The sequence below is a fragment of the Triplophysa rosa genome, linkage group LG20, assembly GCF_024868665.1.
Source record: "Triplophysa rosa linkage group LG20, Trosa_1v2, whole genome shotgun sequence".
NCBI classification, from domain to species: domain Eukaryota; kingdom Metazoa; phylum Chordata; class Actinopteri; order Cypriniformes; family Nemacheilidae; genus Triplophysa; species Triplophysa rosa.
In genome coordinates this window covers 11,823,695-11,837,098 of record NC_079909.1, presented here as the reverse complement: position 1 = coordinate 11,837,098, position 13,404 = coordinate 11,823,695, and the positions used below count along the sequence as shown (strand labels likewise).

The following is a 13,404-nucleotide window of genomic DNA, read 5'->3' as shown; positions in this document are numbered from 1 at the left end:
TTTTAACTCTGTCATGTGATTATTGAACATGATGTTAAAAAAAAGTGCCTTCAAGATCTGACTGGATAAAGAAAAGTGATTTCTACAGTATGACAGGTGGAAGGGGTGATTTTGCCCATGTGCTGAAACAAATTCAACTCAATTCAAGATATCGTTGCTGTCCTTTCGAAACCTTGGATGTCCAAATTCACTGTTTTTCAGGAAATGGGAACAACACTGTAATTTTTAAATCAATAAACACTGTGTTGTCAAAGTTGACAAGCACTTTTTAATCCTTTTTTAGGGTTAGATATTTGCAAAACCTAGTGACAAACATGAAACGTGACTAATATTGATTTTAAAGAGTACATAACTAGGGATTTTTAAGGTCCTACTTTGGTTTATGGAGTGTCCAACAACAAGTTTATATACATAGAAGGTGTAAAAACACTATTATTTCGTAATAATAGGCAGTTATTCTTACCATACTTCTTGACTGACTCTCAAATGATTCGTTCCGCGATTCATCCGTCTAATCCCATCCTTTCCGCTAGCCTAGTCTGATGTGATTGGTCAGATGGTCTAGTCTGCTGTGATTGGTCAACTGCGAATGAGGCTCATGAGCTACAGTGTTTGGGGGAGAAGAGTGAAGTTTTCGCGGGCAGTCCTAGCAAAACGTAGGCGGGGACTATATGTAGTGACATAAATCCACGGCGGTTCGCGAATCGGACTAGGGACGACTTGTTTGCGTGATTTAGAGTCGACTCCCTTCAAAGCCAATAACTTTGTTATTCATTCACCTTCGGATTTACAACTTGGCAGACTGCTTACTTTCAAACACGGCAACATAACACACTGCATGAAATGTAATTTTCATGATCTCATGTTATGTACTCTTTAAAGAAAAATCACGAAATATGGAGCCACAAGGTTTAAGAAGGACATAGTCTTTGGAAACAACTGCCATCTTGCACAATTTTGCTTTCTTGATGGATATCTCTGTAGCATAACTGGTGCATTGACATGGAGGTCATGGGTTCGAATCCCAAAGAAAAAACATGTTGAGAAAATGTATAGCTTTGGATAATACCCAAAAGCATAAATGTAAACAAAATGTTTGACCTAAAACATAAAACAAAAATACAGATTAAGATGATGATTTTCCAATACAGAAACCAGACAACACCGCTTACAATAAACACGAAGCTAAATACTAAATCTACTGTACCATATTCCAGTGAAACGAAACGCTTCATGCCAAAACCAGACTAAATCCTTCGCTGAGGAAGACAGCACCAGAACAAAAATCAGCCTTTAATATTCTTGTAATACAAGAACACAGCCCAGAGAAAAGATCAGGGTGAGTTACAAATATCTCCTACTTTAAATACACGATCATTAATTAAACTACTGCGAATTTCAAAAAGCGCAGTGGGAAATTATTGGATTGCACAAAACGCTGACAGATGCTACACATCGTAACAGCTCTGTAAGAGAAAAAAACCTTTACAAGCGTGTGCAAAAACACACTCGAAAAAATGGGAAGTGATTTGCGTTCCCGGCTAGTGTCCATCTCGCGAATAAGAGCCGACCCTCGAACTGATCAATGACTTCCTCTGCTTTCTGGACTTGACTTTTCATGAAATATAGATGGCCATTAAGAGCGCCAGAGAACATGCATCTCCATTTCTATATTTAATACCGGGGCCAAATGACTGGCAAGAGGGAAAGACAAGCGAGAATGTGGAGTTATTAAAAAAGAAGAGAGATGGCCAAAGAAGGTGGAAGGGAAAAAATAGATCAGGCTCCGGTGGAGAAGGAGAAGCAGACGAATCCATTAATTGTTAAATTTCATAAAAGCGAAATGAGTTGTTAAAGATATTCCTGCCACTTGCGTCTCCCCTGAACTGAAGCTCACTAACTGTTCCTGGGTGCCACTGCGGTTCAAGGCTATTAGCCTGCTGTTCTATCGCACAGTCTTCACTTTCTCCCCCTCTCTCTCCGTCTTCTCCTCCAGAGGCTCAGGCACACAAATGAGCCTTGGGCCAGTGTTGGCTGAATGTGGGGCAGCCCGGGCTGAAGGCTGTAGGCCACGGGAATGGATAATGAAGAGGCTGATTGACAGGAAGCCAGCTATGCTACCTGGCGTCCATTTCCTCCCTGGCCTGACGGCGACTTGTCAAGCTACTGGTCCAGTGGGGGAAGGAGAGGACAGCACATCTTTCTGAGGGCTAGGCTAATGGCCGAGCAGGGTGATGGGGAGATGGGCCGGTAAATGGAAGGTTACATGTTTGACCCGAGCTTTTAATGACCGCTCGACATAGCACCTCACCATAAGGAAGTAGTCTTTACTCCGGACAGAAAGAACAGGGTGATGGGTGAGAAAAATCATTAAGGCAAGTTTAGAGAAAAGTTAAAATACTGATAAATGGTTATGATGTTCTCTTCCTTCATTTAATAAATAGCCACCATTATGATCAAAAGAAAATTTCAACAAACATTGCTTTTATAAAATGTTATATAAAATTGTGTGTGGTAAAAGCAAAACATTAATAGAATTTTTTTCAGTTTTGAAAAAATGAGAACGTATGATGTGACTGATGTGCATAGAAAGCAAGTGTGTTTGCGAAAGACAAACTTATTTTAACTTGAATTGTTACTTAAAAGGACAGTTCACCCCCCCAAAAAAAATCTGTTATCATTTACTCACCCTCGAGTTGTTCCAAATCTGTATGAATTTCTCTGTTCTTTGACAAGAACTGTTTGGTTACAAGCATTCTTCTGAATATCTTTCTCTGTGTTCATCAGGACAAAGAAATGTATACCGATTTGGAACAACTTAAATGACAAAACAGAGTAAATGAAGACCGAATTTTCATTTTTAGATGAACTGTTCTTTGGATTAAAATCACAGGGGGTTAAGTAAAAAAGGTTTTTGTGCTAAAATTCCTAAAAAAGAAAAACAGCCGGTTATGTATATGACATAAATGAAAATATAGTATGTAAGCGCAACAGGTGTACACAAGTTGATGTCTTTCATCGCTTCTGAGCGGCATGTATTAAAGCATCCGTTTGGACATCAAAGGTTGAGTTTCCACACAGAAATAACAGCAGCTGTTTCACAGGGGTCGGGAAAGCCAGATACTTTGCCCCGGGGGAGAGCTGGTCTCCTGCGGAAGACTGGTGGAGCGAGGCATGCTGGAGGTGGTCAGGAGATGCAAAGCTGATATAGATCTGGCTCTGGACAAGTGGGGCGCACATTGATCAACCAGTCCAAATTAAACAGGCTGATAAGAGTCACTGCATTACTACGCTACGTGCTCAGGGACTGATAACACCGCATTACAGAGCAATTGTGTGTGAGGTTGTATAAATACGCACACGCACACGCACACGCACACACACACGCACACACACACAGCACAAGGGGGCTATGCAAGGGCTGCCTGGATGTCTTGGTATTCCAACATTTCCAACCAGGAGTACCAGCAGATTCTAGATACTGATTGCATTGCTTTAAGCATTAAAGTGAATCATTGTAATGGCCACTATTAATATTAATAATAGGGGTAAATAATATTTAATACATTTTTAATTAAATTATGCAAAAGCTTAAAGTTAAAAGGCTTGACCTCAGAAGCTCTGTGGGTTAATGCCGCTTCCGTCATTTCCATCGAACAATCAAGAGTCAACCAAAAGCCACCACATTTGAGTGCTCTCACAACACAACAATGTGCTCACACAATTACAACAATGACAAGAACCCATCAGGACACACAAAAAAAGAGGAACAGTTTGTACCGAAAATAAAAAACAGATCTGGGAACGGCCCGGGTTGTAACTCGGCTGTCTGGGTAAAGTCAGGCATCGTTAATAACCTCACTGTTACTGGAGCTCCACAGAAAGCCGTATCTCTCTTGTACCCGTTGTACCCCTTGGCACACAGGCAGGATTTATTGTTGTTTGGGTAGCGCTGAACAATGGGCCGGGTCTGTTGTTCTGTTTTTATCTCGGATAAAAAAAGGAGCCCTCCAGCATCATTGCCAGGAGGCAAGTGTAAGCTCTTCTAAACAATATTATATAATGTTCGGTACACAGTGACCGCTGCAGACTGCTTAACAATGCAACTTCTCTGAGAGAGTTTTATCACGCACACTTTCTAACAGCACAGCATGCTGTCATTAGGCTATTTTTTGTCGTAAAAAAACTCACTAAAACATTAGGAGGGTGACTATTCAGCCATTTTGACTCATTCTTATTATAAAAACCTGTTCGATGCTACTTGACATGGAACTAGTCAGTGTTGGGTAAGTTACTCTGAAAAAGTAATTAATTACTAGTTACTAATTACACATTCAATAGTGTAATTAGATTACTGTACAAATTACTCTCTACAAAAAGTATGTAAATACTTATTACTAATTACTTTCTATATCCTATATCAACCTTGATTAGTTAAGTGAGTCAAGGATAGACAAAAAACGACTCTCAATTCATTCAAATAAATCATATAAAACTACATAGTACAATTATTAACTGACTTGTATAACAAATGTGAGAAAGATACATTAATGCATGCATTTTAAAGTTAGATTTTGAATTTTAATGTCAATTCCACTATTGTATACATTACACAGTATTTAATTCAGTTACATCAGAAGTAACTGTAATTTAATTACAGAACAAATAAGAGTAATCCCTTACTTTACTTTTTTTAAGGGAAAAGTAATTAAATTACAGTAACTAATTACTTGGTAACTAGTTACACCCAACACTGGAACTAGTGGACATAAAAATAGAATAAATTGATGCACAAAATGGGATTCTAGATCACCAGTGTCAAAAAAATCGCAGAGGTGCCAAGTACAAAGCAAATGTCAATGAATGTGACGGGACGTTACCTTCCACGTTGCTGTGTTTCTCCTGAAATAGGCGAACATTCGTGTAAACCAGTTGTAGATCTCGTTGAGAGTCAGCTGTCGGTCAGGGGCTTCCAGAATGGCCTGGCGAATAAAGTGAAGAAAGTGGAAGAAAGAGTGTTTTAGCGAGTGTCAAGAGGCGATTCAAATGGCTGTTATTAGCGCAACATTAGCTGATGGACCGTTTCCAGACGGCCAAGCCATGCATTATGGATAGTGCCGAGCGTTTCGGCATGACTGACATTGAGCTACGAGATGCACATAAATCCTCAGTTACCAGCAGACACTTTTGAACTCGGCTCTAGTGCACTGGAGTACTAAAAACACGACCCAGATCTGTACATTACAAACACACACAGGTTGACTCACGTGTCGTATGAGGGAAGCATAGGTGAATGGAGGCCGGACATCAGCGTTTTTGTAGAATTCACAATTCTGTGCGAGTTCTGTAATGGGCAGAGACAAGCGTATTACAATAGTGCACTACTGTGTAGAAATTGATGTACAGTGTAGCATCCGCCAAGTGCAGACATGTAAAAGTGTTCAGGGGGAACACTGACCTGATGCAATGGGGGTGCAGAACTTGTCGGAGTTGCGGCGACGCATGTGACCGACTCCATGCAGGCTGGAGGAGCTGATGACGGAGGGGCCCTGCCTCATGGGGGTGATGGGGGTGGCAGCGGAGGTGGGCGGGTGAGGCAAGCCCTCGGGAAACCCCTCACTTTCTCTTTTGGACATCGACATGCTAGAGGCCAGGTTTAGCTGAACGAGACAAAATAAAAAGAATGAAACTTCATTCGCAAAAAACATTTTGATTTCATCATTTAAATTTAGAACGTATGGCGGCCTGTTGCAGATCTAACGTCAATAAATACAGTAAACAATTAAAGCGATTACTCAAATCTCCGTGTAGCCTTGATTCGTATTCCCATCATTTTCATTGCAATTACACGCCAGGAAATATAATCATTGTCAAATTGTCATTGGTCTCCCGCTGTGAGGAACACATCCTGTGATGCATGCCGGCACATCCATGCCAAAAGCTGCTGGCACAGCGACTCTATTATGAGTTGATGCCGCTGAAATTCAAACAATCTTATTTGTCAAGCTCCTCTGTGGCACGCCGTCTACAATTAAAGCCCTGCAAGAGCAGCGCAACAAAATGATACATGGTAAGACGGGGGAAAGCCCAATCTGGCAACAAATATCGGTTGTGGTTACCCACCCTCTTTGTGGACCTGCTCTGCCCAATTAGCTACGGTGGGCACGGAGCGTTAGGAAACAGCTTTCTCCATCGCTCTGGGAGTCTTTTTCGGGGCTGCTTGTTTTGTTCTAATTAAAACCATCACGCGCACGTGCGAGCGGAAGAAAGGGTGGGCGTAGCGGGGTTGAAGCTAATATGGCGAATTAAACAGCGCCGGCCCCTTTTGTCTTTATTCTCAGTGCCACAGGAGCCAACCTGGCCCGTCTCCAGTAATTAGGGGAGCAAAATGGTTTAACAGGTACTTAATTAACGCTGGAGCCGTGCCAGTTTGCTGTGCCAAACACCCAACGATCTTAATAGCGGTCAATGCCACACAAGGGTTTGAGCTTTCGCTAAGCTCCGCCCTAATGCTAACCCTTACCACTTAATGCTAATGCTTTCTCTTGATCACACTCACAATTATCATTTTGTCATTCTGTCTCTCTCGGTTTTGGCTGGGTCGCTCGGCCTCCGTCCTGTTTCCCATTACTGTCTAATAGCAGCTGATCCGGAGAATTTGTCTCCAAACAGGAGACGCGTCCTACTTTCATCCCCCGCCTTCATTTATATCCCCTCGAATTAAGACACTCCACTTCTAATTGACAATTAATTTCAACATCTTCGTATTTTAATAAGACGACTCATCAATCTCAGCATGAAATATTCATTACATTCCTAATAATTGCACAGGCGGCTTGTAGCTCGAGGGGAAAAGCATTCTGACGTCTGGAAGGATATGGAATAGGGTTTCCTTCTCTGAACGCGTCCAGTCATTTACACAATGATATAAAGGCGAGCGCATTCAGATGCACTTATACTTGCGCACACAAGCGCTCTTAATCTCTTCTAAAGCTGGTAGTAAAACAAGCCGGCTGTGGTAATTACAAAGAGGACTCGATTTGTGTTTTTAAGAGTCTATTCTCAGCGTTACACTTCAGTTGAAGGTGTTTTAAAAGCATGTTTGAATAAATGATTCATTACTTTTGTGAAGATTAAGGATCAGGATAAGTCTCACTGACAGGTAGCTGGTTGCAAAGAGACTAAAGTGTTTGGTTGCTCTCCAGGAACACGATCCAAGAACACAAACTCGCATACGCACAGGGAGCAATTCCTTCAGGCTCCAATAGAGTGCGCTATACAGTCCTTTACGCACATTATGATCACACTGTACACTGAACTGCTTTTTTTAGAATAGCTATGTAAGAATTGAAAACTCAAAAGCTTAAAAAGGATTTACATTTTGCAGAGATACACAGTACCAAAGTAGGTAAGTTATCAACAAAGGTTAAAGTTTATAAACTTACAGGTTGGTGGAAAGGCTTCGGCTCTGATGGACGCATGTGCAGGTGGGCCATCATAGCCTGCAGACGCTCGCTCTCTTTGGACAGCTAGATAACACACAAAGCACAAACACCCATATTACACCAAAGTGACAAGTAACATTTAAGTCAGTTTCTGTAATCGGTTTCTGTAGTTTCGTTTTATTTCTAAGATACAAGATGCAGGTTTTCATCACAACACATTCAAATATTTTATTTGCGATTATTTCTAACTCCTTATAGTTGTTATTTTCTTTCCTTTTCAATAACTGTATATTTTTATATTTTGTGCTCTGCCATCACAAATACACAAGCTGGAAATGTCATGACTGAATATTCAGCTTACAGTAAGCGGGCACTGCTGAGGCAGTGATTCTACACGTTCTCTTCAGAGGATAATTTTGCATTCTGCCTGTTAAGTGAGACAGCTTGCAGGGATGTTGACGTGCCGTTTCACAGCTCTTGATACCTCTGGGAGAAAACATCTCACTCTCTCTCCATCCATCTTGCAGCATCTCTTTCTGAGATACTTGCCCTGCAACCACACTCGTCCCTGTTTGACTTTCATAACTCCCATTTAGAGGAAGTGTCGAAACGATTGGTGGGGGGGGTTTAGAGGCAGCTCACCGAATCCTTTAAGACTGCCTCCATACACAAAGAACGTCCGTTGCTTTTAATTGTGAGACCCCCTGAGACTGAAGTTACAATGTAGTAAGTGAAATAATAAAATAATAACAATTAACATAATAATTTAATTTATATAAATAAAATATTTAAATAATTTAATAATGAATAAAAATATTAAAATAATAAACAATTAAAATGCGTTTCTTTTTCTAAAGAAGTAAAAATATAGTATTTGCTTTGCCAGCTTTTGCCAACTGACATGTTTTTAATACGTCAAAGAATACATTTTTACCAAAAGTTATCAGCAAACATTATAGAAATGCTTGTCTTAGGTTCTTAATCGAAATTCAGATGTAAAAATCAAGCTCAAGTATAAACTCTCATGTCGTGTTTATGTTTTTCAGCTGTGCCCAGCGTTGCTGAAGTCATCCACAGATCTGGGCTGTTTACTCGGCCATTAGCTGATATGTGTGTGTTTAATGAGGGGGCTGTCCCGTGCTGGTCAACAGGGAAATAAAATCACTGGAAAAACTGAGCTGGTTTATTGGGAAAGACAGCTGGTTGGCAAAGGGTGGCACTGGTCGGTCTGGGTTGGCACCAGGGTGGGCTAGCGGGTGCAGGGGGAGGGGGTATTGTAGAGTAGGTGACAGGACTGAGGTAGACGAGAGAGACAGAGAAGAAAGGAAATACACTTGGACGTGGGCTGACTCTCTTGTCAGTTTTCATCTCCCCTGCATCGATCTGGACACGCGTTTAAACGTTCTTCGCTGGCCACGGCGAGCACAGCTTGCTGCGTGTGCCTGGCAGGGTAGTGTTTTTTTGAATGAGCGTTATTTTTGGGATTGAGAGAAGAACTTGGAAGGGAGGTGGACGGAATGTAAAGCCAACCAATTACAAGATCTCTCTGACGGGCTGATAATGGGAAGTTGTTCTGCCACGTAAAGCTGGAGGGTCTGAAGTGCCCGTCCGGGAGACAGGGCTTCTTTAAAGGTTGTTGATTTACAAGAATTTTACCGCTGTGAGCACGGTGAAGTTCCGTGACCTGCGCTTTACTGTAGTTCAGCAAATGTTTCTGAAGAGTGCAAGTATATGGCGTTAGAAGTTGGACAAAACTATGTGAGCGTGTAAACACAGCGCGCAAGCAGATTACAGCTGCGCGGGCACACTGAAAACGCTCGCGCGTAAAATGTAAACCTGTAGAGATCGCAAATCTCTAACTTGAACACAAAAACCAAGATTGTGCACGTAAATCAAGACTTACGAGGGGAAATAACAAACCCCCGAGTCAAAGCAGTCGCTCGCGCACAGTATTGACTACACGCGCAAGTGCTACTCTAAGCACGCGCGAGATGGGATTCTTCACGTGCGCGAGTCATTTTGACTTTTGGCACTAAGGGGGCGGGACACTGCGATTTTATGACAACAAATGCCATTGGCCCTGCTCCTTTCTGGAACTCCAGTTGTGATTTGCTGTTGCTGCCTCCCTCAAGTCGATGACAGAACAGGAGAGATGGCAGGAAATTGGGGAAAATAGGATCTAAGTAATTCACATTAAGTAATATTTTATATGTTGGCCCAAATGCAGGAAAATGAATGCGTGCAGTAAGGAGATTTATTAGAAACACTGGGTTAATATAAAAAAAATCAATCTATTTATATGAAAGCACTTCCACTCTGCATTCAGACATAGCAAATGTGCATTACCAGTGGTCACCTTTTTGTAGATAAGTCAGTAAAATAGATTAGTAAAATGTGTTATGATATAACGTTATATTACAATTTAACATAGACCTAAGGATTTTTAACATCAACCCTGATACTACAGTCTTGTCATCACTTCAAGAGTGCAGAAGGACCCACAGCATGTCTGCTAAAGACTGGGCCGTTTTTAGTCAATACTGTGCGTGAGCGACTGCTTTGACTCGGGGGCTTGTTATTTCCCCTCGTAAGTCTTGATTTACGTGCACAATCTTGGTTTTTGTGTTCAAGTTAGAGATTTGCGATCTCTACAGGTTTACATTTTACGCGAGAGCATTTTCAGTGTGCCCGCGCAGCTGTAATCTGCTTGCGCGCTGTGTTTACACGCTCACATAGTTTTGTCCAACTTCTAACGCCATACAAGTAGCTCTCTGAGACAACTTACCCCGTAGCTAACAGTTGCTTACTGTGTGTCTGACCTAATGTGCCCGAGCGCTGACCTGTCAGTGTCTGCCAATCCTAACTGTCACTAGACGCTCTTCTGACAACCTCAGTGTCCAAACAAATTACCCGTATTGACAAAAAACACGGTCCTAAACATAGCACAAGTCCAAACCATTTACAGCAACAGATCTTGCGCAGCTTGTCTAAATACTTCTAAAAAACTCGGCAATTGTCTTAAAATTTGGCTAAAAAGTCTTAACTATTAGTCTTGTTAAAAACACCAGCATTGCTGATCACCAGCTAGACCAGTGTTCAAATCACACAGGTGTAAACCGATTAGAAAATGGCAGCAATTTGCACTAAAGCCATTATTGGGAGTATAAATCTGGGACAAAGAAGGTGTCAGTGGGCAGAGGAGGTCTCTTGCACCTCCCATGTCCACCCTTCTCCTTATCAGATCTTTCATTAGAGATGACACTGCATGCGCGCACGCGACAGGCATCCTGCAACGCTCGCCGAGAGCCCACGGCGGGAGGGATGAGAGAGGTGCTGGGAAACTCTCTAATTGGGTTCCATCAAAGGCAGATATTCCGGCCTCCTCTCCTGCACGCACACTCCACACCACTCCTTCTATTACAAGCTCCAGTGATCTCTATCAACTCGTGTGACATGTAATGGGCAGAAAATCATGCCAGCTGTGTGTGCGTGCGAGACAGTATGGGAGAGTTCAAGAAGACCGGGGCTTTGTTTCATCCCACGATCTAGTTCCCTTTGACGTGAATCAGCATATTGTGAAAACGTATTCAAGCAGTTGCCTTGATCTATGAAATATTGGGACACAGATGGCACGCTAAGAAGTGAACTTATAGTGCTTACTTTTAAGACACACCCAAAGACTATCGTGAACACTATTTCAAGCATAAAAGAAAAACACACCCTTTTCTTTTTGAAATTTTTTTTAACTCAAAAGAGGCAGTCAAGATGGGCCCTTCGTTGAAAAGTTGCTTTTGTAGAAACGTTGATTTTGCGCGATTTCTCCAGAAATGTTGATTTTGAGTCTGCGTGCGCATCTCACCTGTATCTCCAGTTGTTGAACGACCTGCATCTGGACCCTGCACTGGGCTGTGCTGCGATCGTCCAGGGCGTGCTCACTGTTCAGGTGCCTGGAAGAGAGAAATCGAGAGTTTAAATAATGCAAACGTGCGGCGGGAGGTCAGCGTATCCTAACACGCTGCCCACAAAACGAAATCAATCTACGTGCAAATAAACCTTGCCTAGGTGACCCTATCTAAACTCCCAGAGGGAGACCTGTAAGCATATTTGGACCATCTGCCACCAACCATGTAGCTGACACACACAAACACGCGCTACGGCTCCAGCTTAGCCTTCTGGGATTGCTTTGGAGACGCCAGCAGTTTGTGCCGCGTGTGCTAACGTGTTTGCACTACATGCCCAGACCATCACATCCTGACAACACGCGCATACATACACAAATACTGAGGTCACTGAGGCAGCAGAGATCCAGTTGCTGCATCCAGGCCAAGCATGACCTCACATAAACAAACAACTACATCAAAATGCGACCGCGGCTAGATGTTTATTTTACCATTTCAGAAGAGAAACATTTAATGGGATCCTCTGGGTACAACAATGGCCCATTTGGAGGAAATCCCTAACAATAGTGGATTTCCACCCGAGAAACACTTCACTAGGCGTATAAACTCGATTTCCTCTCGCAAGAAAATTAAAAACAATATTAGACGTGGAAAGAGAATTTTTGAGAATTGCTGAGGATTGTGTCATAGAACCGTGACCATTTTGTTTTTGGAAATGGAGACAGCTACATAATGAAATAATTCAGTCCACATTTGCGAATAACAGTTTTATGTTGTTTACCAACAGTCAATGAAAGAGTAGAAACGAAAATGACTTAAACATCTCTATATATTAGCTCACTACAAATGTCCTAATGTCTCTGTTATTCAGTTGAAACGCAGCTGGAGTGGGATATTATTTTGGAAACGGTTTTGTTTTTTTGTAGAAGAGCTAAGTGCTGCAGGCCATGAACTCTGAGTGGGAGTTGAAAAAAAAACACCTGGATATGACATCATTTGTTTTACTCATCAAGCACTGCTTCAAATGGGCGAGTTCGGCCTTTAGTTATTCAAGTCATGTTTTGTTTTTCGAAGCTGTCTGTAACTCCCCGAAACAAAAAACAAAACCAGCGATGCAAGGATTAGAATCAACAAGGAAGCGAAACCAAAGAAACCAAACAACCAAAGTAAGGAGCCAATGACAGAACAGAATATTTGTGTATTCAAAAGCGGAATATTTGTGTTAATACACATTCGTTTATTTATACATCTGCCATGTAGTCATGTGTAAAGTGGGATAATGTACAGTCAGCTGGTTATAACTGCAAAAATAAACTCCTTCAGGGTGGTATAAGACCTGGATCAGCCAGTTGGGGCTTTTCTGACTGTGCATTATCCCTTACATAAACAATTCTGTAACCAAACGATGATATCGTAAAGTATCTAAGTGATGATGTCATTCCCTCCAGGTGCGGAAGGAACCCCTCCCACTCTTCAAACCACACACCTGGTGGGGTGTAATGACTCAGAGGTCAGGGCTTATGGGAGCGCCTTAAAGAATACATGAGAAGAGGGTTGTAAATATAACGTGTTTGGGCCACAATGCTCACTTCCTGGGAACAGCTGAACTCCTCGCTGCTTAAAGTCTCTAAGCAAATAGTTCCTGAGGTCAGGCGGATTGAGGATTATTTTATATTAACGGGAGATCCAGGCTTAAAATGTAAAATACATCATCCTCCTTTCCATCAATCCACCACTGATCTACACAAAATTAGCACACAAATATCTTCAGTCCATTTCATCTAACGCTCTTATCCATCAGGGAATTCTTGTGTGTTTTAACACTGTCCTGAACGCTGGGTTAAGTCCCCCGCACTGCAGGAGAGTAACACGCGAGTGAACAAGAGACAGAACACATCCTGGACTCGCTTCGTCTCCACGACACCCGCCAGGTGACCGCCCTATACACGACCGTTTCAAGTGTCCGACTGAAGCAAAAGAGGGGTGCATGCTCTCTCTCCAAGAGAAATTAAACAAAAACAATGATGTCACCATTTGCCTAATCCAGATCCATTTTCCCC

General features: G+C 42.1%; 1 protein-coding gene across 4 annotated transcripts in view; it reads right to left on the bottom strand.

Moving 5' to 3' along the window:
• The window catches only part of foxp4 (forkhead box P4), a 116,161-nt gene that overhangs the window by 10,845 nt on the left and 91,912 nt on the right, over positions 1-13,404 (bottom strand). For all 4 annotated transcript variants that reach the window (XM_057362132.1, XM_057362133.1, XM_057362135.1 and 1 more), the window contains 5 exons: positions 11,305-11,392; positions 7,446-7,529; positions 5,459-5,660; positions 5,268-5,344; positions 4,881-4,982 (listed from right to left, as the gene is read on the bottom strand). In XM_057362132.1, the coding sequence (XP_057218115.1) occupies positions 4,881-4,982; positions 5,268-5,344; positions 5,459-5,660; positions 7,446-7,529; positions 11,305-11,392 (553 nt within the window). The remainder of the gene's footprint in view (positions 1-4,880; positions 4,983-5,267; positions 5,345-5,458; positions 5,661-7,445; positions 7,530-11,304; positions 11,393-13,404) is intronic.